This window comes from Oryzias latipes, chromosome 14 (genome assembly GCF_002234675.1).
Source record: "Oryzias latipes chromosome 14, ASM223467v1".
NCBI lineage: Eukaryota > Metazoa > Chordata > Actinopteri > Beloniformes > Adrianichthyidae > Oryzias > Oryzias latipes.
The window spans coordinates 20,836,600-20,860,776 of record NC_019872.2 but is presented as its reverse complement, the minus strand read 5'-3'; the positions used below and the strand labels follow the sequence as shown (position 1 = coordinate 20,860,776).

The 24,177-nt window shown below is 40.9% G+C and overlaps 2 protein-coding genes across 2 annotated transcripts; one reads left to right on the top strand and one right to left on the bottom strand.

Moving 5' to 3' along the window:
• Window positions 1-7,372: 7,372 nt before the first annotated feature.
• On the bottom strand, window positions 7,373-11,214 carry emc6 (ER membrane protein complex subunit 6). The gene is made up of 2 exons (XM_004076610.4): window positions 11,016-11,214; window positions 7,373-8,031 (listed from the first exon to the last, which is right to left on the bottom strand). Exon 2 carries the CDS (start codon window positions 8,014-8,016, stop codon window positions 7,684-7,686), a length of 333 nt encoding a protein of 110 aa, XP_004076658.1. The 5' UTR covers window positions 8,017-8,031; window positions 11,016-11,214; the 3' UTR covers window positions 7,373-7,683.
• A 1,456-nt stretch (window positions 11,215-12,670) lies between these two features.
• shpk (sedoheptulokinase) lies at window positions 12,671-20,779 on the top strand. The gene is made up of 7 exons (XM_004076609.4): window positions 12,671-12,883; window positions 12,983-13,124; window positions 16,270-16,444; window positions 16,512-16,664; window positions 16,777-16,952; window positions 17,145-17,345; window positions 18,914-20,779. Exons 1-7 carry the CDS (start codon window positions 12,746-12,748, stop codon window positions 19,306-19,308), a joined length of 1,380 nt encoding a protein of 459 aa, XP_004076657.1. The 5' UTR covers window positions 12,671-12,745; the 3' UTR covers window positions 19,309-20,779.
• Window positions 20,780-24,177: the final 3,398 nt, after the last annotated feature.

The following is a 24,177-nucleotide window of genomic DNA, read 5'->3' as shown; positions in this document are numbered from 1 at the left end:
CCTATGCTGCATGAACTGATTCAGGTTATTCGTGCATGTGCACATGAATACTTCTGCATTCATGTGTTCCACACAGAGCAAAGCTTTGAGAATGATTTAAGAGTCAAATGGGCTAAAGCAGTGAATGACAGCAGCTCTGTGAATGGAAGCAGGAGGGTGAAGAGCTTGATACTATCCAGCATCTGTGTGAAAACTAGCAAAAAAAGTTTGAGAACATCAGAGCTTTTACAGATATTTTACTACTAACGTGGATGTGCACAGGTATCATGTTAACCCAGTGGTGGGCCGTCAGGGCCTTCAAGGCCTTCTCTAAGGGCCTAAAAAATATCTGAATCATGTGTTAACTATATTTTCTCCATGCATACTCATTAAATTTTTCCAAATGGTCTGTCCATTCCCTTTTATAGTGTTTATGATGGTTATGCTGCTTCCAGACAGACATATTTTTTATATTGGAGCATTTAACCACTTGCATTTCAGCTGTCCTTTGTTGCCAGGCAAGGTCAGAGCTAAAGAGGCCTTTACTATCAGTCCTGAAGGTCCTCTAATGCTAAATCAATGTCAGACATTCATTTCCCTCAACCAATCAGATTTGAGTTGGTGTCAGCAGGGCCTTGGGCAACGTCACAGTATTCAGACCTTCTGATTGGACAGACGTTTCAGAAAGACAGGAAGATTTTCCTGCCCTACCTTGTCCAGTTTGACACAGACCCTCAGAGCACTATTTGATCTGTCTCAGTTAAAAACAGATCTGACTGGAATGTACGCCATGGATGATTTAGCAGGCAAATCTCCCACTGATCTCCTTGACTTCCTTTATCAGAAAGATGTGAGAGACCATGAAGCAGCCTTACAGATTTGTTTGTTTGGCCAGACCATCCCCGTGTCCACGGCAACTGTCGAGCGGACATTTTCAGCTCCAAAGTGATTTCAAACCTACGCAGAAACACAACTGGACAGACTCGACTCTCAGCACTGGCCTTGATGGAATAGAAAAGGACTTCATGATGGAACTGAAGCGCAATAATCTACATGACTACTACATGACTGTTTTGAGGAAAGAGAGGAAGATGGATTTTGTCTTCAAATAATCCAATTTTTGATGAGGGAAATGATAGATAGATAGATAGATAGATAGATAGATAGATAGATAGATAGATAGATAGATAGATAGATAGATAGATAGATAGATAGATAGATAGATAGATAGATAGATAGATAGATAGATAGATAGATAGATAGATAGATAGATAGATAGATAGATAGATAGATAGATAGATAGATAGATAGATAGATAGATAGATAGATAGATAGATAGATAGATAGATAGATAGATAGATAGATAGATAGATAGATAGATAGATAGATAGATAGATAGATAGATAGATAGATAGATAGATAGATAGATGACTTTATTAATCCCACAATGGGGAAATTTCATTTCTGTGGCAGCAACACGACATTCAGAAATAATCTATATAATATAACATCAATAAAGTACATCACAAATGACATTTATATTAGATAATTAAAAATATTACTAAAATTATTATGAAAAATTATTATCAAAAATGAGATTCTTATTAAATAAAGAAATAAATATTAAATAAATACAGCTGCAAAAGTGTAAAAAACATGCGGTCTGCAAAACATGTAAACTGTAAAAAAACATTACAAATTTTTTCAAAATACAGAAATAACTAATGAAGTTCACACCAAAAACAAAAACAAACAAATGTTCAGGAACAAAAAACAATTTAAAATTGAAAAACAACAACTACAACAAAAGTAAATGAATAAATGACTAAACAGAAAAAACACCCCTGGGACCGTGGAGTGTCACTTTGACACGGTGTTGTACAGTCTGATGGCTGTGGGGAGGAATGACCTGCGGTAGCGCTCCTTCTTACACTGAGGGTGCAACAGTCTTGTGCTGAAGGAGCTGGTCAGCGCCTCTACAGTTTTGTGCAGGGGGTGGGAGGGGTTATCCATGATGGATGTCAGCTTAGCTAACATCCTCCTGGATGGACTCAAGTGTGCAGCCCAGGACAGAGCCGGCCTTCCTAACCAGTTTGTTAAGCCTCTTCAAGTCTCTGCCTGCACTGCCCCCCGCCCAGCACACAACTCCATAAAGGACCACTGAGGCCACCACAGTGTCGTAAAAGGTCCTCAGCAGCTGTCTGCACATGCCAAAGGACCTCAGTCTCCTCAGCAGGTGAAGGCGACTCTGGCCCCTCCTGTACAGAGCATCCGTGTTGTTGGACCAGTCCAGTCTGTTGTTCAGGTGAACACCCAGATATTTAAATGTGTCCACGACCTCAATGTCTGAACCCTGGATGTTCACCGGTGACTGTGATAGTGAGGACCTCTTGAAGTCCAGGATCAGCTCCTTTGTCTTGCTGGTGTTAAGCAGCAGGTGGTTAACTTCACACCAGCTAACAAAGTCAGTGATGACCCCCCTGTACTCCTGCTCATCCCCCCCTGATACACAGCCCACAATGGCACTGTCGTCTGAGAACTTCTGCAGATGACAGTGGTGGGAGTCGTAGGTGAAGTCTGATGTGTACAGGGTAAACAGGAATGGGGAGAGCGCAGTCCCTTGAGGTGCCCCCGTAGTTGATGGTCCAAGCAACCAGATGTTGGTCCACACCTGCAACCTCCAGCTTCCTCCTCAGCAGTGATGGCTGAATTGTGTTGAAAGCACTGGAGAAATCAAAAAACATGACTCTCACAGTGCTCCCAGGGGCCTCCAGGTGAGACAGGGCCTGATGCTGCAGGTATATGAATATCATAATAAATAATATACCAAATTACTGTGGTTATTTTCTATGTTTTTTGCTGGATTTAGTTGCAGAACGAGATTTGTTTACTATTTTGTATTTGCATTTATTGTGAAGCTCGTTTGTGCATCATAAAATGGTTCATGAGCGGTTCCAGACGTAGCCCTACTGAAGGCCCAGGTGTGTAATGCACGGTCTGCCACTGCTCTTATTCAGTGTTTCAAACTTTCTGGAGACAAAAGCAGAACGAATAACAGCAGCCTCCATGCAACGATTCACTTTCTCCACAATTTTGTTTGAACCTCGATTTTTGGGTTTTGTTTTGATTTGATATATGGTTTGTGTATTACAAAAAAACAACAAACTCCAGAAAATGTGTTTTTTTATGCCAATAAGCAAGTTACAAGGGCAAAAGACTTGTCAGTTGGCTTGTACTAAGCCTGGTGTAGTGTGATAAAACAAAAAACAATAAATCCTTCTTACACATAAACATACTAGTACGCAGTAAGGACCCAACAATTCACTTTCTCCATGATTCGGATAGGTAGTGTAACATATGGTTAAGTTTAAAACTCTAGCAGACATTGATATTTTTAATCACTACAGAACTGGTTTAAAAAAAAGAGCTTAATTTGATTTCTGGTTATCTTGAAGTCATTTAGCAATTCTCTGTTGGACAGATGACTTTCATCCACAACTTTTTTAAACATTTCAGGTGTTTAAAAGGAACAGCAAGGAAGAGCAAAGGGGAGGCTCATGGATGTAGTGATGGAGGACATGAAGGCGGTTAGTTTGACCAAGCAGGATGCAGATGAGAGGGTTAGATGGAGGCAAATGATCTGCTGGGGAGCCCTCTAAAGATTGTTTCATAAACAGTGTTAACTTAAATCTGGAGGGAAATTAAAATACTTCAGATCTAAGTCACTCATTAACAAAGCATTATGGGTTTGTGGAACACAGTTGTAGGTGGGAGTGATCTTCTGCAGGCCCAAAGAAGCCCTGATTGTGTTGCCCAATCAAACCTGTGTCTGTGAAATCAACCATTTTGGCTGAGCCTGTGAGCTAAATTAATTCCTGGATGTGTTTCTGGATGATTGTCTTACTTAATTCCCCTTTTCAGTCAGAATAAACAATCCCAGCATGTTTGTGAGAACATACACAATCTGGTGCTCCTCCACTGACCTCATTCTGCAGTTCTTTACATAAAAACCACATGCCCTCTCTTTGCACATGTGGCAGCAAGACAAAACGGATGAAGATTTATTTTTCATGGAAACCTCAGGAAATTGACTCGTTTCATCCATTCATAGACGCCACATTCCGAGAAATCCTGAAAACCTACAATCCAGATTAGATGCATGACATCATCAGAAAGGGTGGTAAGACAGACATGATAATAAATACAGAAGAGGCACACAGAGTTTCTGTGAAAGGAAGTGAAGCAGTAAAACTGCTGTGTATGTCTAAATGCTCCTTCCCTCCCCCGGTACAGATTTCATGGACATTAAAACTGTCCAACGTTGACCTCACTGATTTTCACCTTTCCATCAATGGTTAAATCCAGCCTAACGAGGGAATCCACCTGCTAGATCTGCTGACCTCCCATTGAATGGATCACGCTGCCAATTCATTTCTGATTGATGGTCCCTGATATGATGTGACTACATTTAGATAATGACTTTCATACTGAGTTGGCTGTCAGGTCACGAGCATATGTGCTGACCTCTGACCTCTGGGAGCACACTGAGTTGACCTGATCATCACTGTGAGTGGGTCGAGGGCTGGACCAGTCTCTCAGTCTTGTCTAAAGATATACAGCAGTCCTTTAAAAAGGACAAATTTTTGCTGAACCCTGATGTTCCTCGAAACATCAAATACAGTCTTACCCAGATAAATTAAACCAGTGTGACATGGACTGTTTTACATGTACAGCAGGCATTTATTACCTAAAGAAAATTACAGCTTTCATCCAAATTAAGTCAATAGTTGTCTTTTCATAAGACTTAATGGCTGTGATGTCTGGGACCTGAACCCTTGACTGTTCCGACAGTTTTTAGCTTCTGAACAAACAGAGCAACAGCCATAACATCAACTGCTTCAGTGGGGTTTGATGTAAATCAGCACATGTGCTGTTAACTGTCAGAAAGTTTGTTTTATCAGGTTGTCGGTAAAAAATCTGTGTTTTATAAAATATGAACATAATCCTGTAGCACTGATAAATGTGTCACTGAAGTTACAAAGCATTGCAAAAAACTGTTTCTAGGGGCCAAAAGATGCATTTTTTATTTATTATTTATTCATTTAGTTGTAAATGCTGTTATTGTTCTAAAGTATGATTGTTGTACTGACAATAGAGCACTTTTTAAATTTCCGTTATGTCAGTGACATAATGTGCAAACTTTTATTTTCCATAAATGCTCCAATTTCAGAGGACATAAGTATGTTCTTTGGATGCCAAATGAATGCAGAAAACCTACAAATATCAAACTGCTCATGTGTTCCAACACTAGTTTTGACTTCCAGTTCTTTAATTAAAGCTAATTTCAAAGCTGCATCAGTGACGAACTGTAAACTAAAAAGCAGCAGTTTTTGTGTTTTGTTAAATGTGTCTGTGAGCAAAGATTTAAAGAGTGTTGGGGGGGGAAACAGACATTTCACTGCATCTATTTGCTTAAAATGAAAAAATGGGAGAGAAAGGGAGAGCAGCGGTCTTAGAGCTCCACCTTCTGGTAGCAAAAAATAAATAAAATGTATTTTTTGTTTCTTTTCAAAACACTTTTACAGACCATTTCAAAGTTTCTATCCCTACATCCTTTTTAAGAACTTCCTAAATTCCTTGCGAGCTGTTGGACAAAGGCAGGATGCTTCCTGAAAGGTCGCTGTTGCAGGGCCACACACTCATTGGTGGACCATTTTCTCAACCTTTTCGTTGTCACGGGGTTGCTGGAGCCAAACCCGGCTACTGTTGGGTGAAGGCGGGGTACACCCCAGTTGCCAGTCTGTCCCAGGGCACGCTATCATTCCCACTCAGACTTATCCAGAGTAACTAATAAACCTGTGAAGCATGTTTTTGGAATGTAGGAAAAGCCAGACTGCATGGAGAAACCCACACAGGCACAAGAAGAACATGCAAACTCCACACAAAAAGAACCCAGCTGGGATTTGTCCTGGAGTCTTCTTTTTGTGATGCAAAGACACGATCCACTGCCCTGCCGTGCTTCCCCCAACGGTTTCCCACTTGTGCTACACAACTTTTATTATTTTTATTTTTTTTAATCATGAAATGATTGTAATCTATCATCCATTCCCAAAGCCACATATGTGTTCCAGAAGAAAAGGAAACCACAGAACTTTGAGTTTGCCATCATTAGGAACGTTTAAGGGAAAAAAATGTAATGGTAATGTGATCATAACTCTAACCCATGGGTTTGCTAATGTGACCTGAAAGCTGAGCATCACTGACAAAAAGCTTTGATCTTAACCCTTGTGCTATCATAGATGACCCCACCCTTGCATTGACGTGTTCTCCCTACCATGACAAAGGTGGATAAAGGTGGAAAGATTTCATGTAATCCATGGACACCAGTGAAAATCACAAATCATTGAAGAAAAAAGTTTTAACGCACTGTCTAGTGGGTCTAGATGACCCAACTCCCAACGTTAAAGTGCCTAGGATAGCACAAGGGTTAATGATATGTGATCTTCACTGGTGTCCATGGATTGCATGAAATCCTCTTCACCTTTATCCACCTTTGTCATGCTAGGGATAACACGTCAATGCAAGGAACGGGTCATCTGGACCCCATAGGATAGCACAAGGGTTAGTGATCGGACTAAAACCTCACAAAACATGTAGAAAAGTAGAACTGAGTATGACTCAGCCTGTTTGTTCAGAATTATTAACACGTTATGAAAAATCACAACAAAGAATTAACTTCTTAACTATTAATTACTTAAATAGTTACCATAATCTGGTTCTTAACTTCTAAGTAGTTATTTATACTTTACCAGCCAAAGTATCGATCATTTATTAAATTCATAAGTATCAATAATATTCAATAAAGTGCTTATTAATTACAATAGAAATCTTTCAGAAATCTTTATTACACTTTTCATTATGATACACATCATAATCAATAAAAAGGAGGATGTGGTGATTCCAGAACACAAATACTTTTAAGGTGATCATGACCAAGAAAGTTATTGCCTCACACCTTAGTGACATCATGGTGGACAGGTGGGGTCCGAATAGATATAGAATGATACTCGTATCAGAACATTCCAGGTGAGGTTGAGTACTCACAGTCTTGAATTGCATTACAATACCCAGATTTTTGATGGTTTACAATAATATCTGGGTCTTTTAAAATGTTTGGTAACGCAAAAAAGGCACATTTCCATCCTCCTAAATGCCAGGATTCTCTTTAAACTCTTTAAATATGAAAATGGATTAATTTGTTAAATGTCGGATTCTCCACAAGAGCAAAAAGGAATCATTTGATTGTGGTGATGCACCACATCATAAAAGAAAGAATTTATAAGATGAAGTTATTTTTACCAATCATGCAATTCTACTGAAATAGACTCAAAAATGTCATTTTGTTGGGTAAAATTTATTTCTATCAATAACCACAATACTCTATATTTTTATACAAGACAGAATTTGTACGTGATCAGTTAATTTATTAAGAAGTGAATGGATGCAGATGATACAAAGCAGAAGCTACAGAACTTTATACATTTTTAAAAAATGAGAATGCAGCTTTTAGAGTTCTTTCAACACAGCAGCTCACTTTGAAAGACTTCATTTAATATCATCTATTAACAAACAGCAGGAAGACGAGCCTAAAGCTTTAAGAGGTTTTACATGGAAACATGGCAATGATCTTTGTGGCAGGTGGTCTTAATACACGTGCACCATTCCGTACAGGAAGGTCCAAAACAGGACGTAGGTGAAAAGGCCCCCGACGAGACCTCCAGTGAAGAGCAGCCGCCGAGATTTGAAGCATTTGTTCCATCGCCGGCCCGCTTTCAGGATGAGCAACAGAGAGAGGAGGAAGGAGGACAGGAAGTAAAAAACGAAGCCGTGAAGTCCCGTCAGCCCGAGGATGCCTGCCGTCGCTCCGGACAGGGCCGACACGGACGTGCGGCAGTAATCCAGCACGGCGGCGTTCCCTCTCATGGCAACCTCGCTGATGAACTGCGGCCCCTCTCGTTTGGCCCCGACTCCTGCCATCTTGGATATGGTTAGCTGTCAAAACAGGGAAAAACATAACAAAATGGATCTTTGATCTATAATCAGACCAGCAACAGGACAAAATGAACAATTATGATAGAAATAGGAACATTGGGGGGTAGAAACTAATAAAATAAGGTAAAAATCGAATTAAAACATTCATAAAGTGGCTTTAAAAGTAAATTTATCATCCAAAATGTTAAAGTCCCACTGCGATCATCTTTTGATCTGAAATCCCACTCAGTCGTATTTTAATTACCATTATGCCGTTTTTAGCTCAAACTGAAAAATCTGTTGTTTTCTATGACAGTTCCTGAAGGGCGGCAGTACTTCATTAGAAATTCACCCCTGAGTTGTGGGCCAGACTGTTAGCGTAGAGCAACCCCACACTCCCTTCCCGTCACCCATGATTGAGAGCTATCCGTTTATGCTCTCTCCCACTAGCTTACAGCCCCTAAAACCCAAACCTAACATCACTGGTGCAACAAAAATGGCAAATAATATTGCAGCTATCCAGCCGTTCAGTTTTGATCAAGATTCCAGCTCAGACGGGGAAAACAAAGACGTACACGGATCTATTCATGTACAAATGCATTGGAATGAAGAGGAGCAGGGAGCTTGTGGTTGCGTATTTTCTACGTCACAAATATAATCTTGTTTATGTGGCATTTTTTCGTCTCCTTATTCCTAATGATTTTAGTAAAGAAATACTCTGAAATGCAATTTTAAGCTTAATTTTATTTAAATGTCCTCTATTGAGAAAGAAATGCAACAAGAACATGTTAAAAAACTCTAAAAAGTGGATTTTCATCTGTGTGGGTTTTTAACCTTTGTGCTTTCCTAGGCACTTTAACGTTGGGAGTTGGGTCATCTAGACCCACTAGACAGTGCACTGAACCTTTTTTCTTCAATAATTTGTGATCTTCACTGGTGTCCATGGATTCCATGAAATCTTTCCACCTTTATCCACCTTTGTCATGGTAGGGAGAACACGTCAATGTAAGGGTGGGGTCATCTAAGATAGCACAAGGGTTAATGCAACCTGCTTTACATTTCCAATTGTATCCAAAGAAAAAATAAAGCATCAAACTTGAAAACAATAAGAAAAAAAGAGCAAATTTAAATTGGTAAACTGAGGGAAGTGATTTTAACAAAAAATAATAATAACAAACAAAATAGAAAAGAAGTAGTCCGCCTCTGCACTTGATAAGTCAAGTGGACCGAGCGACCGTGTCTCTGAGCAGAGCAGTTGGACTTTGTGCTTGAGGGGAAGGGAGGATGCTTTGTTAGGTGTGCGCTATGTGTGGGAGACTTCGGCCTGCGATCCGTCCCGCAGCTATAGGTGAACGAGCTACCAAACTCACGAGAACCGGGTCTCCCGGTAAAAGTGTGTATCCGAGCAGAGCTCGGGCCGTCAGCTTTTCAAAGCAGAAATGTCGCTCAGTCCTTAGAAACCGTTCAAACAATCACGAGGATTTGTGTTTTCTGTCGTGTCCCGACAAAATAAAGGCTGATGTTATTCCCACATATTTACATTCAGCCAAGCTGCAGATTGCAGCTTTTCCTGCATGGATTTTGTGTTCATCAAAGGCTAAATGTTGTTAGTCTGTGTTAGCTGCTCTTAGCCCTGGCTTATTTCCGGCTCCGTTCTTCAACAGAAAAAGCACTGACCACACAGATTAAAATTAAAATGATGAGCGAACAGGCGCTTCATAATAACCGTAACATTAATAAAAGCCTGTTTAGAAGATCATCTAGTATATTACAGAGCTGCCAGATATCTATGGATGTAGCCTCTCAGCGGAACTAATTTCCTCTTCCGGTATGTCAAACACTACTGCGCATGTGCGAATGATTTATTCCGACCGAAAGTGTGACACATGTGAACGTTTGTTATAATCAGAAAAAGGTTTTCTGGGCCCATGTACGTGATTGAATTCTAATCTGACCATTGATCCGATCAAGATGTTTTTGCACATGTAACCGCGGCTTATGGTGTCAACTAGCAGTGTGGTTGGGGGCGTGGCATCACGATGGTGTCTCTCCATCATGATGTCAGTCAGCCATCAAAATGTTGTTGTTGTGCTGTACAGGAAGGTCCAAAGCAGGATGCACCTGCTGAGGAGCATGTTGGGGGGGGGGTCCTTCCCAGGACCTTCTACTTTGCTGTGGCATCTGCCATCCCGTACAGCCCTGAAGCAGCAGCAGAACTAACAGAGAGGAAGGAGCTGGAATCAGTCAGGGAGGAGGGAGATGATCCAGTCCTGACCGACACCAGTCCCATCCACTGGAGGACACCCTGTCTGACATGGAGAGTCACAGACTGAAGCTTGTGGGCGAAGCCAGGGGACAACCTGGACAGGTCGCCAGTCTGTTGCAGGATCACAAATCAGAAACCCATGCACACTTCACAGCTAAGGACCATTAGAGTAACCAATTTATCCATGAGGCATGTTTTTGTACAAAGTATGAATGAATGAATGAATGAATGAATGAATGAATGAATGAATGAATGAATGAATGAATGAATGAATGAGATTCTGCAGGTATTTCCTTCAAGCTGTGGTCTGGCTCTATAGTGAGAATCCCTGACAGGCTCACTTTCTGGATGCAAACACTTCTTTTAGTCCTGTTTGTACATGACTTATTATAAAATGTATTTCTGTTTTTTTCCCCCCTTTTGTTCCCCTGGTACTTGCTGTGTTTTCGTAGTATGTTTCTTAAGTTATTGAAAGAGAAAGCGACTGCAATAAAAACTAAATACATAGTTGTTCCTTTTATTTCCATTAGCGGAGTCAGGATCCTTAATAAATATTAGCATAAAACAGCGCCATGAAGTTCCGCTTCACAGCAGGATCTTCTCATTCCGTAAAAACCTACAGCAGAGACCTCACGGCTCCGTTTAACCCCGCAGCCTCGCGGTGTTTAAAGGCTCGTGTCACCGCTGCTGCCGTCGTTAGCATCGTTTACGCCTCCCGCTAGCACGAACCGGCACTCACCGCTTCACGGCGAAGAGTTTTTGAGTTCCTCGCGTAGCTTTCACGGAGATATCTAGCGGTGGCGTGACGTTAAAGACTGAAATATTGGACAATTTCTAATAGAACAACGCGTCCATTCTTAGAAGGATAACGCTGCAAGTAGAAAGTCAGCCATGCTCCTCCGCAATGCATTGTGGGTACACGCCTTTGCCAGCGGAAAGGTCAAATTGTGCTTTTATGGCGCACTGAATTGTAGGAAATTTCGTTTAATTTAATAAAGTACACTTTAAACTCTTACATGTTTGTTTTAGCTCTGTTTCACCATATAAACAAAAAAAAATTAACGTAAAAAATGATAAACTGTAAAATGCTGTTTGTCTGTATTTTATGAATAAACTAAGTTGAAGACAATATTGACATTATCATTCAATAGTAGAAATAATGGAGCCAGACTCCAGTAGGGTTATGTCAGCACCATAATAAATTTAAAAACATGGCTGTGTATGATCTATAATTATAACTACGGTGGCTGGGCCAACGTACATAATCGAAGCATAATCATGAAATTGATTGGGTTAAAGGACATGGATGTACCAGCATTTGACATTAAATTGAAACACATTTTAATTTAAATTAGGAAAAAACAGTTTTAAAACAGTCTTAAAGTAGTGCCAGAAATTTTTTTATTTGTTTAAATAAAAAACTGGGCAAAAATTTAAGTTGAAACAGAAGTAACAACACAAGACGAACACATCAAGAAACAACTGTACAAAATATTAGCACAGTATGCTAACTATTTGAAAACTATTATTTGAAGTTGTTGGAGACTTAAAAAAAATGTGCACAGATTTAAAAAAATCTGTAAAGAAAGTATCTTATGGGATGGAATATTTTTCATGTAAAAATCGATTTAAATTCAGACTCTTTTTTATTTGACTTACAATTTTCTTACAGTCAAAAGACACGTGTCTGTGATCCAGCTCTGACTTTGAAATGGTAGAGGAAAATGACAAAATCGTGTTTTTATTTCGGTTTCTGCATATTTTTTCACCGAGCTTCGCCTTGTCCGACTTCCTGCTGTTCCGTGAATGCAGCAGCATCGACCCTGTGTAGGTACCATAACCATTCAGCCTGCAATAACCGTTCGGGGTCCTTTCGACTGAGGAGAATGTCACACTACAGTAACCCCACTTGGATAAACTACGTCGTAGTGGAGATCAGCTCGGGCTCTACATATTTTCATTTTCACATTTCCTTTTGTAACCCAAAGTTCTTTTCCCTCATAATTGGGTCTGATATTATTCTTTGTAATGTTTATAGAGAGATTTTGCCACAACCTACTTTGTAAAAAGGTCCGTGGCTGTTAGAATGAACCTGCTGCTCTACAAGTGCACCGTGTCTGAGTCTCTGATTCAGCAGCTGGAGTCTCGTGTTCGCAGGTGGGAAGGTGCTTTCTAATAGTGTGCGGTCCGGTGAAGGGTTCGGAACGCAGTCCATTCGGCTGCAAATGCACTTAATAATAATCTTAACAATAATAAAAGCACGTTTAGAAGATAATCTCGCTCTTTGTCTGAGCTCTGATGGTTTACAACGGACCGCATAATTTCTTCTATGGTAAGAATCATATTTTGTCCGGACCAATCAGTGTCTGATACGTCATCGGACCAACGGACGGCCAATCAGATGAAGTGACGTCAGCACTAGTCCAAGGACCCACCGGCTTTCATGTTGATGTTGAGTCTGGAGCAGTCATGACTAACTTCATCCTGGGTTTGGACGTGGGAACCACATCCGTGAAAGCCGTCTTATTGGCCACGGACTCCAGAACCGTGAGCGTCAGCCACGCGTTACCGACTGCTGCCGACATCAGCGACGACGGCGGGATAAAGGTGAGCAACTTTGCAATCAGCTCCTTCTTTCCCTGGCTGAGCGGGAGACGCCGGCGCGTGCCATCCTCCAGCTGACGTTGAAACGGCTTTGCGGTGCAGGCGAAAGAGCAGGACACCGGCCGGATCATAGACGCCGTGAACCGCTGCGTGGACGAGCTGCCCACGGACAAATTGCGGCGCGTGTGCGGGATCGGGCTGTCCGGACAGATGCACGGAGTTCTACTGTGGAGGGCGAAGAGCGGTGAGATAAGGCGCTGCGTTAATGCTGGATCAACTGATCAGATTATGTTGATCTGTAAATCAATATAAACATCTGGAATCTGTATGAAATCGTTTTTTGTGTGTTTGTTTTTTTTTTACTAATGCAGGTGTTAAAACATACAAATTATAACATTTCTGCAACAAGTTACAAGAAGGTAATCAATAGTCATCAGCTGGTAGTTTGGTCACAAAGAAGTCAACAGTCTTGTTTATTGCATCTGAAGTTCAAATGTGATTCTATTCATAGACGATTGGAAGATTCCTCATTTAAAATACAATAAAGAATCTTAAACCAACTTCTGTTGATCTTTAATGAAAGGGCCTTCAATCATATTTTATTTTTTAGCCTATAGTTATTAAAAATGATGTTTTTCACATGTTCTTATGGCATTTTTCTCATGATGGAGGGCATATATTTAAAAAAAATAGGATTAAAATAGCCTGAGTATTTCTTTATTCAAATTGTTGTGAATCTGGAGCAGATGAAAAATGTAATTAAAAAAACGTTTGTAGGTTAGATGTAGAAGCTACAGCTCCCTGTTCTGCTCCATTCTGATGCATCCACTTACAGACAAATAAATCCACGTACGTCTTTGTTTTCCTGGTCTGAGCTGGAATCTGGATCCAAACTGAACAGCTGGATAGATCCAATATTGCTCCCCTAATGTAATGTTGTGGTTGCATGGGGCTGTAAGCCAGCGGTGAACGTGAAAACAGAGGGATGTTGATCTATTTGAATGATGTCCTAGAAAACAACACCGTTTTTTTTTTTACTTTGCCTAAAAACAGCATTATCATAATTAAAAGACCAATGGGAACACTTTTACAATAGGTCAAAAGGTGATCGAAGTGAGTTTATAACATAATAAACAATCAACAAAAGTGTAAAACGGTTTAAAGAAAAACCATGTACCTATTGAAAAAGTGTTTGTGTATAGCCGCTGGATGGCTCAGTTGGTTAAGCGCAGGGAAACGGGGGGTCGGGGGGGGGGGGGGGGGGGTCTCCCTGTTCCTGTCCCTTGCCTGGATATAATACAGGGTTATGTCTGGAAGGGCATCCGGTGTAAAAAATCTCTCTGCCAAACCACGTGAGATCGGTGAAAGCTGATTCACTGTGGCGACCACTGAAGGGATGCGCTGACAGGTGAACAACATATTTACTCTTTCATACACTTTGGATTCCATTTTTTAAATGTTCTTTCCAAGATTAGGCTGCATGGTGAGATAGTGGTTAGCATGAGAAGGCACTAGTTTAAATCCCGGCCGGGACCTTTCTGTGTGGAGTTTGCATGTTCTCCCTTAGCATGTGTGGGTTTTCTCCAGGCACTCTGGTTTCCTCTCACAGTCCCAAAACATGCTTCGTAGGTTAATTGGCAAATGGCACCTCTGTGTCCATTCATGTACGTGGCAACAGACGGGCGACCTGTTTCTTCAGGGTGAACCCCGCCATCACCAAAGAGGTCACAGGCTCAGCCTGTGACCTCAAAAGGGATTCAGCGAGTTCTGAAGATGGATGGATGTAAGGATGGATGGCATTCTACATGTTTTTAGTTAACATTATTCTTATAATTAGTGATTAAAATAACTCATGATGGCATCTTTATAATAAATTTATAAACAGCTTTGTTAAAAAGGAAATATTTGTTTTTGTTAAGCATAAGCTTTGACAGCTAGATTCTGTAAGTGATCATTGCAAATGTCAACCATCTGGTGCTTAGCAGAAAAGTCGCCTAATATTAAATTATTTTTTCATGAACGGATGTGTTAAAGCAGTTTTTTGAATCCCTGCTCCTTGTTTAAAGTACCTTTGAGCATGGCACCCCTTCCCATCATCCATCGCTTTAAACCATTGACTGTATTGGAGAATTGGGCTGAGTGACTCCTCCCCTATGGCTTTCTAAACAGGAAGTACCCACTGGTTCAAATAAGCCAAAATCCCATAGATGTCTATTGAGAAATAACCAGCTATCACTCAATCTGTTTGTCAGAATAAACCTTCTTTCTCTGCCTACATGGTTTTAACATCTTATTTATAATCCTAATTTTTTAATATTAATTATTAAGTCCTAAACTGGCCAATCAGATGCCTCAGTAAAAGCATGTGGTGCCCACCGACCTCCACCTTAAACATTCAAATGTTTGATTGACAGTGGTAGGGGGTGTGGACTTCCAAAAAGCCCTCTCCTGATTGCCAACAGTGGTTGCCATAGAAACATTGACTCAGACTGACTCTGACCAATTATTGTTTATGGCTATCATCCTGTTTCAACATGCCGATGTCCTTATAGTGGAAATATGTCGACCGAATTGACGTCATTTGGTAAGAACTGGAAGTAAACCCTTTTCTACGACTGGTGTCACTCTCGCTCAGTCCAGTTCTCTTTCACAGTGGTGTGAACCATGGGTGTTGGACACCGGCCAAACATGTGTGCCGGGGTGTCCAACATGTTTTTTAACATACCTGCCATTGAAGCTCCATATTGTAAACACACGTGATCAAGGTAATAAGCAGCAGATGGGGCAGGATTTCTGGAAAACCAGCCTTAGAATTACTCAGAAATGCAATTTTAAGCTAAATTTTCTTTACATATGTCTTTCATCACCAGAAAAATGTTAAAAACACCAAGAACACGATTTTCATCAAAGTGGGTCTATTTGAGCATATTGAAGTATTTCTTTTAAGTTTTCTTTTAAGTATTTCTTCAAGTCGTCGTGAATTAAGAGCAGACACAAAAATGCTGTTAGAAAAAAAATCATATTTTTGATGTGAAAAACAGACTGGGTGGGCCAGAAGCTCCGCCCCATTCTGATCCATCCACTTGCAGACGAATAGATCCATGTACGTCTTTGTTATCCTGGTCTGAGCTGCAACCTGAATCAACACTGTACGGCTGGATAGCTCTGATATTTTTTCACTGATGATGTTGGGTTGGGGGTGTGAGAGGCTGTAAGCTATTGGAAGAGCGTGTTAAACAGAGAGCTCTCAGTAACAGAGAGGGATGAGGGTTCACTGGGCACAATTTTGAAATGGATGAAAAGATGATTGGTGAGGGTCTTTACCCCAAATGAAACCATAGCACATGGACAATATCCGCTGTTCATTTTCCTTTTCTTCACCCCCTAAGGCTGTGATTGGTCAGGTGGGGACTTCTTCATTCCCAGAGACACGAGTCAGCTGATCACATGGCAGGATGGACGCTGCAACAGCGACTTCCTCCGTTCTCTTCCAAAACCAGACTCGCACCTGAACACTGCCACAGGATTTGGCTGTGCAACTCTCTTCTGGCTCATGAAACACCGGTAAGTATGCTCAGACACCGACTGGTTGTAGTGAAGGCAACCTCCGACTGTACGGATTTCACCGCAGACCTGAGTTTCTGGAGGGCTTCACGGTGGCAGGCACCATCCAGGACTACGTGGCGTCTATGCTGTGCGGTTTGGACGGGTGTGTGATGACGCCTCAGAATGCCGCCAGCTGGGGTTTCTTCAACACTTCCACCAATCAGTGGAATGAAAGCATGTATGAAAAACACTAAATCTAAAAGGTGTTACCTGTGCCTGAACTTTATTAACAGTTTGCATGATCAGAGTCGGCTTCTTGTCCTGACTTGGCTGTGTTGTGCATGCTCTAGTTTAAAGGCCGCCGGCTTTCCTCTGCACCTGCTTCCTCAGTGTGCGCCATCTGGTGGCTTGGCAGGGCAAACGCGGTCTGTCTGGCACAGCATCCCTGCCGGTACACCAGTAGGGGCTGCTCTGGGAGACTTCCAGTGCTCCGTCTACTCCTGCATGAGTGCGCCTACAGATGCAGGTGAAACAGGAAGTCTACTCATGACTCATTCAGTGTTTATCTTTCAAATCTTAAATGACACACTTAATTTATCCTGCATGAATAGTTCTATCCACCACTTTCTAACATCACTTTAAGGTCTTGTGGTGTTTTACTCAGCGATTCTCATTTGTTGTGCTGCACAAAATGTCAAATCTCTCTTTTGGCCTCCAGTTCTCAATATAAGCACTTCTGCTCAGCTGACCTTCGCCATGCCAGCTGGCTTCAGACCTCCTGATTCTCCAGATTCAACCTCCTCCATCTCCTACTTCCCGTACTTCGACTCCTCATATCTGGCCGTGGCAGCGTCGCTCAATGGGGGAAACGTACTGGCCACTTTTGTGGGGATGTTAACCTCTTGGATGAGAGAACTTGGTACAGACACACCTTTTTATTTTAGATTGTCGTTATTTTTCTAACTTGCAAAGAAAATGGAAAATGTTGGTTGAAAACACAGAAGACTTTAAATAAGTACCGGTATACCCCATGTGTTAATAGAGCAGAAAAATCTGGTTCCTCCCTTATAAGTAGTTTCCTGTCATGTGATGTGTGCGCCTCCCTGGAGGGCAAGCGGGTCCAAGAATCTAGGGCAGGGATTAGAAGTTTCATTTCAATCAAACTCTAAAAATGACAAGAAGCTGACTTTGGCATTTCTGTCCCCTGTTTGCAATTTTAAATTCAAACGTATATTAAAACAAAAAAACTTGTAAAATTTCACCTCAGTGCAGTTATCCTGCTTATTAGATCTAACCACAGAGCTAAAAAAAAAGGTGGAGTTAGAGTGTAAGAATGGGTTTTCTGTAGTAAAGTTAGATAATTTCACACCAATGTGAATGAGGACCACCTTCATGTGTAATGAGCCCCCTCCTGGTTATCTGGGGATTTGCCCTGGCTCCAATTGTTTTAGTTTTAGTTTGTTTTAGTCAAACCTCAAAGAGCATTACACTTGAATCTGTCAATCTCATTGAATCTAGTTTTTCACAAAAACAGCATCAAAGGCTGCACAGTGGGGCAGTGGTTAGCACTCTTCACAGCAAGAAGGCCCTGGTTTGAGTCCCGACTGGGTTCTTTGTGTGAAGTTTGCATGTTTTCCCCGTGAATGTGTGGGTTTTCACCACTCCAGCTTCATTCCACAGTCCAAAGACATCCTTCATTTGTTAATTAGTTACTGTGAAGTGAACCTATAGGTGTCTGTGTGTGGGAGTGATTGTGTGCCCTGGGCAGACTAGCGTCCTGTTCAGGATGTACCCCGCCTTCACCCAATAGTAGCAGGGACAGGCTCCAGCAACTATGTGACCCCCAAATTGATTCTGCAAGTAAAGAAATTGTATGGATGGGTGGAATAGCAATAAAAAGTGAACTTTTTTTGTAACCTTCCAGAGTTCCTTCAATACTGGATTACAAATGTTAGACAGGAGGATTTAAAAAAAATCATATTATAATTTACCTTGTTGTGGCCAGTAGCTCAGAGGATTACATTCAGCAGATACACTTGAGAAGCCTTTCATGTCGTGCAGCCGGACCCCTCCTACTGTCAGTCCATGAGTGCAGGGCGGATGTAAACTGATTCCAGCAGCAGACGTCCTTTATTTCTAGCAATACCTGCTTTTCACTGGAATCCTGCTGTTCGTGTTACAGAAAAATGACATCATGTAAGAATGTGTTTTTTAAGTGGATCATTTGCAGTTCTTGCTGCGTTTTTAGTCCCATTTTAGTTCTTCTACAATTTCCTACCTTTCAGCAGAATATCTGTTTTGTTCATTTATCTGTTTGCTTTCTTTTTCCTGCAACTAAAACTAAGAGTTTGGGACAAATGTGTTTAAAAGTTGTTTTATTTCATAGTTATAGGAAACTTGTCAAATGCCCATTCACAGTTTTATCTTTAAAATCAGGATCAAATATTTGAAAATGTACTGATTTGTGAAATGTTCCTACCCCTGCAGGTGCAGATCTGAGCGAGTCATGCTTGTATGAAAAGCTGATTCATTCTGCCTTGAACCAGGAAAGCAGTGACCTGAGAGTGATTCCTACCGTCCTGGGAGAGAGACATGACCCTGGGAGCTTGGGTCAGGTGACCTACATCTCCACCAACAATCTCTCCCTGGGTCATGTGACCAGAGCGCTTTGCCATGGAGTCCTGAGCAACCTCGCCTCCATGATGCCTGCAGAGCTCCTTCAAAACGCTGGCGTCAGCAGAATTGTTGGCAGCGGCAGTGCACTAGCACGCAACCAAGTGTTCAGGCAGGAAGTGGAGAGGGCGTTTCCTTTTCAAGTGGTGTACGGCAAGAACGCGGATTCTGCTGTGGGTGTGGCCATGGTCCTCAGTGACCGGCTATGATCCACTATTAGAATGTAGGATTCAGGATTCCTGCATGTTCTGAAATCTTTAAGGACTATTTTTGGAATAACGTCTTCTTGTGCCTACAGTCGTGCACACTGCTTCACTTTAGCGTTGGAAAGTACAACAGATTGTTGAAGCAACAGTTTAGAACAAACTGTAACGTTTTTTAACAGTATTATTGTAACTTTAATCAAAATGAAGCAACATATCAAGGTTGTTGCAATAATAAATAGCTCCAAGCTGCAAAATCTTACAGATTTGCCTTTTAATTGAAATAACAGATTTTTTTTTTCATTGCGTGGAAGAAGAGGGTAAATAAAATACTCTTAAACTTATTTTCTGATGTACACTTTTCCAGAAGTACCTGGAGAACTAAACTGTGATGACTGAGAGCAGATTACTGTATTTTTCTTTGGGTGTATACCTTGCCCTGGAGTATAAGTCCCAGGAGCCAAAAATACATAAAGGGGGGGAATAAATCATATATGTCGCACTTTTGGGAGAGTTTTTTTTTTTTTTTTAAATACAAGAAAAGAACATTTCATCTTGAAAGACAATTTATAATAACAGAAATAATAATAGACTGAACATTTACATGCTTCACTATTTTAACAGACTGATGCTTATTTAGCTTCATGAAACACAGGAGGAATCTATTATATTAGCATAAGTAAATATATATATATTTTTAATCACATACTAGTTGCACCTCTGGCTGAACTATGCAAAAAACTGAGTTATACTCAGAAAAATACATAAAGGAAAGATCTCAGCTCTGTTGTGGAAATCTGAATTGTTTGGTGATTAGTTTACATTCAGTCCCACTGGAGGTTTTTTTTTACTATGATGATCATTCAAAGCTGGTGAGCTTAGATCATTTTCTTTCTGCACAACACAAGTGCTCTTCAGATGAAGGCTGCGGGTGGCTGAACAGAGACAGTTATTCACAGGATTTTTAGACAGAATGTAGTTTTTTTTACAGTAGACTGTACAGGATCTGAAGCCTCAAATTAATGTCACAACCATCGCAATGTTTGACATTTTTTCACTTCTTTTTGTCATTAACGCTGTGAGAGTTTTACTCCAGATGTAACAGGACATACCATCCTAACAGTTTTTCTTTTGTTTTACATGACCTCAATATTATTATCCTAAAGTGCCTTCCTCTGAATACATACAGAAGTCATAACATCCCACCATGAACGCTGACCTGCAGGCATGCAGTTCCTAGGGTCTTTTTGATCTCTCCTGCTGTGGTTTAATCCTGTTCCAATGTTCTTTCATTGAAAATAATGACTCTCACTGTGGTTCACTGTTGTACCAAATGCAGTTTTTTATTTGCTGCTGAATATATGAAGATCACAGTATGATGTGTTTTTTGCTTCCTTTTGTCACACAGCCATTTAGCTGCAGGTCTGCATGGTGTTTAGGCTCTATTGTGCCAAATTAAATTAATCTCAGCAACTTTTGACAGTTCTCCTTATTTTACCTCATTGTGTGTAAGCGTTTTTTTTGTGTGTTTGGCCAGATTAATTAATCGTAAAAATTAAAATAGGCTGATGAAAATGCAAGTTATATTTTAAAGTCCTGTACAAACCAGGGGTGACACATTACGAACGTGTTAGCAAGAAAAGAGCATCAGCGCGTTCTTCTATTTCCCTGAAGGGGTAAACTTCAGGAGAAAGGATGAAGAACATGGATGTAGGTGATTCTGACTCTTCTGCAAACTCTAGTAATGTTGACATTGTGACTGCAGGTCAGAACATCCGTTCTCATCTCAACCCATGTGAAATTCAATTCTGAGACGGACCACTTTGAAGCAAACAACCTTTCAACCAAATTACTCTTACACATCACCTGCACACCCCATGTGTGTAGCATTTGACCACGGTCGGAAAGGGGTCACTATGCACTCCTTACTAACGAGTAGACTGCGGCGTAAGGGCAGCGTAAAACAGCATCACCATCGTCTAAAGTACATTTAACTTACATTATTCCAACAAAAATACGTTTAAAACACACTTGAGAATGGTACGTTCCATTTTTTAATGACGTCCCTAACCCTTGTGCTATCCTAGGCACTTTAACATTGGGAGTTGGGTCATCTAAACCCACTAGACCAGAGGTGGGCACTGAGGGCCGCATTCCTGCATGTTTTCAAGCATACCCTGCTCTGGCATGTTCTAATTGGCTGGACACACCTGAACCAGATAATCAGCCATGAGTGGGGCAAGACTATCTGGAAATCATGCAGACACACCGGCCCTCAAGGCCTGGAATTGCCCACCCCTGCACTAGACAGTGCGCTCAACCTTTTTTCTTCAATGATTTGTGATCTTCACTGGTGTCCATGGATTACATGAAATCTTTCCACCTTTATCCACCTTTGTCATGGTCGGGAGAACACGTCAATGTAAGGGTGGGGTCATTTAAGATAGCACAAGGGTTAAGGTGATCACAAAAGCCTTAGGGAACCGTACGAAACTCCTACAGACCCCTTAACCCTAGAACACTTTCGCTGTAAAAAGTTACAGCATCGCTTTTGCCAATATAAATACCCAACAAAAAGTACTTCTCATAAAAAATAGATCAAAACATTACAACACATAATAAATTAGAGTGGTTTTCTTTCGTTTTCAAATGTGGTATGTTTAACAAAAAGAAAAACATAGGAAGTTCCTAAAAACATGATCTAAACTTACTGACAAATTAGGAATTTGAGAAGAAAAAAATAATAAAATGATATTCGAAACTTGGTCTTTGGTCCACCTATTCCTGGTGCATGTGAGACTTCCCTGGTGAAGGCACAGACTCCTTGACACGCGACATATTGAATTCATGTAACTAGTTTTGCCCGTGTGAAAATCACCCGGCGATAGTGCTTCAGGGTTAAGCTGCGGCTGCTCCTCTCTATGACCTTCCACGGGCCTGGGCTACCCAAAACCAATGGACCCATACAGGCACATGTGACTAAGGCACAGACCTTTCAAAATGTTATTAAAAATGTTTTATGGCGTGTTTTTGTTTAATTCCCATCTTGGTCATTACCCCATGTTCCCCTGACAGCCAATCCACTGGTGATGTCCTACCTGGTTGGACAGAGGAAGAGCATTTTTGCAGGGTTTACTTCATTATTCGTCTGGAGGTCATGGAGACGCAACAAACAGGAGGGAGATCCTGCATTTTTCCTCGTGTTTAGAGTCTCACACAGTACAAGTTACTGAAGCGAAGGACTGAATGAAAAGTAATGAATGGTAAATGTATAAGTAAGTATGAGTAAATATACTTATAGAGAGTCCTACTGCCTTCCTTAATGGTCCAAAGTGTTTTACAGTCACAGTCTCATTCTCGCACACTGATGCCAGCTCCACCACACCCAGCTAAAATCACCAGGAGCAGTATGGGAATTAGTGTCTCGCCCAAAGATACTTCTACACATGGGTGGAAAAGGCAGGAACTGAACCTGTGATTTTCTGTTCTGGTCGATTCAAAAGTGTCATAGTTAAGACATTTTTGATTGTCAAAACATTTCTCACTATCATTGTGTTACTTTAACCCTTGTGCTATCCTAGGCACTTTAACGTTGAGAATTGGGTCATCTAAATCCCACTAGACAGTGCACTCAACCTTTTTTCTTCAATGATTTGTGATCTTCACTGGTGTCCATGGATTACATGAAATCTTTCCACCTTTATCCACCTTTGTCATGGTAGGGAGAACACGTCAATGTAAGGGTGGGGTCATTTAAGATAGCACAAGGGTTACATCAGCATTGGGAACACAGTAACAGACATTTCTGCAGCAACACAAAAAAATCTTGAGGTCTCTGTGGACAAACGTAGCATTTTTACAAAAATGGGTTTTAACCCTTGTGCTATCCTATGACCCCACCCTTACATTGACGTGTTCTCCCTACCATGACAAAGGTGGATAAAGGTGGAGAGGATTTCATGTCATCCATGGACACCAGGGAAGATCACAAATCATTAAAGAAAAAGGTTGAGCGCACTGTCTAGTGGGTCTAGATGACCCCACTCCCAATGATAAAGTGCCTAAGATAGCACAAGGGTTAAGAAAGGAAATGCATTAGGGTTGGGAATGCAGGGAATCATTATTCTTTAGGATGCCCATGCAAAAGAAAACCACTTACATGTTCAATTTACAGACTTTGGAGGCTTCTAGGAATTACAGATTTGTCCATTGAGGAGAATCAGATCTGAGTAGATCAGTTCCCCAAACATCCATCTATTGTGTTCAGGGCAGACAGTAGTGCTGAGAGATCAGGACAAATCTACTCGCTTGTAGTTGATGTGCTCAAAAATGAAACTGAAACCAGGCAAGACTGGAGAATTGGCTGTGTGTTACTAAAAATAAATGTTCAGGGTATCGTTGAAATGCTTGCATGTTTGTAATGTATTATGAGGTGTTTGTGCCACAATCTAAATAAATGTTACGTTTTTGTAACAGTTTCGACCTGCTCATTAAGGGAAAGAAAGTACTGGAGTTGTACTTTTTTCATTTTCACAAACAAGTGGACAGAGCCACACGGTTGATGTATTTTGGTAAAGGTGGCACCTCTAATCTGTTTGAGGCAGATTATTGTCATCCATGACGTTTACTCAGAATAAAAGAGTTAAAAGAGGATTAAGAAGGTTTCTTTACTTGTTTTAATCTGTTTTATTGTTATCCCGAGGAAACTGAGTTCTCATGCTCATATCTCTGGATGAAACCTGTCATTTTATCAAGAAAACTCAAAAATTCATTCTGTTTTCTTGACAAAACAGAAAGAAAATCAAATGCTTGTTTACTATTTAAAAACTGTGCAGTCAAACCACAGCACTTCCCAAAATTATTCATACTGCAGGG

What these genes read in the sequence shown, in the direction of transcription:
- shpk (XM_004076609.4), top strand. Translation starts at nt 12,746, where the DNA reads ATGACTAACTTCATCCTGGGTTTGGACGTGGGAACCACATCCGTGAAA. An exon ending in TTCTGGCTCATGAAACACCG is followed by an intron (nt 16,445 to 16,511) that starts GTAAGTATGCTC and finishes ATTTCACCGCAG; the next exon opens with ACCTGAGTTTCTGGAGGGCT. An exon ending in GAGTGCGCCTACAGATGCAG is followed by an intron (nt 16,953 to 17,144) that starts GTGAAACAGGAA and finishes TTTGGCCTCCAG; the next exon opens with TTCTCAATATAAGCACTTCT.
- emc6 (XM_004076610.4), bottom strand. Translation starts at nt 8,016, where the DNA reads ATGGCAGGAGTCGGGGCCAAACGAGAGGGGCCGCAGTTCATCAGCGAG.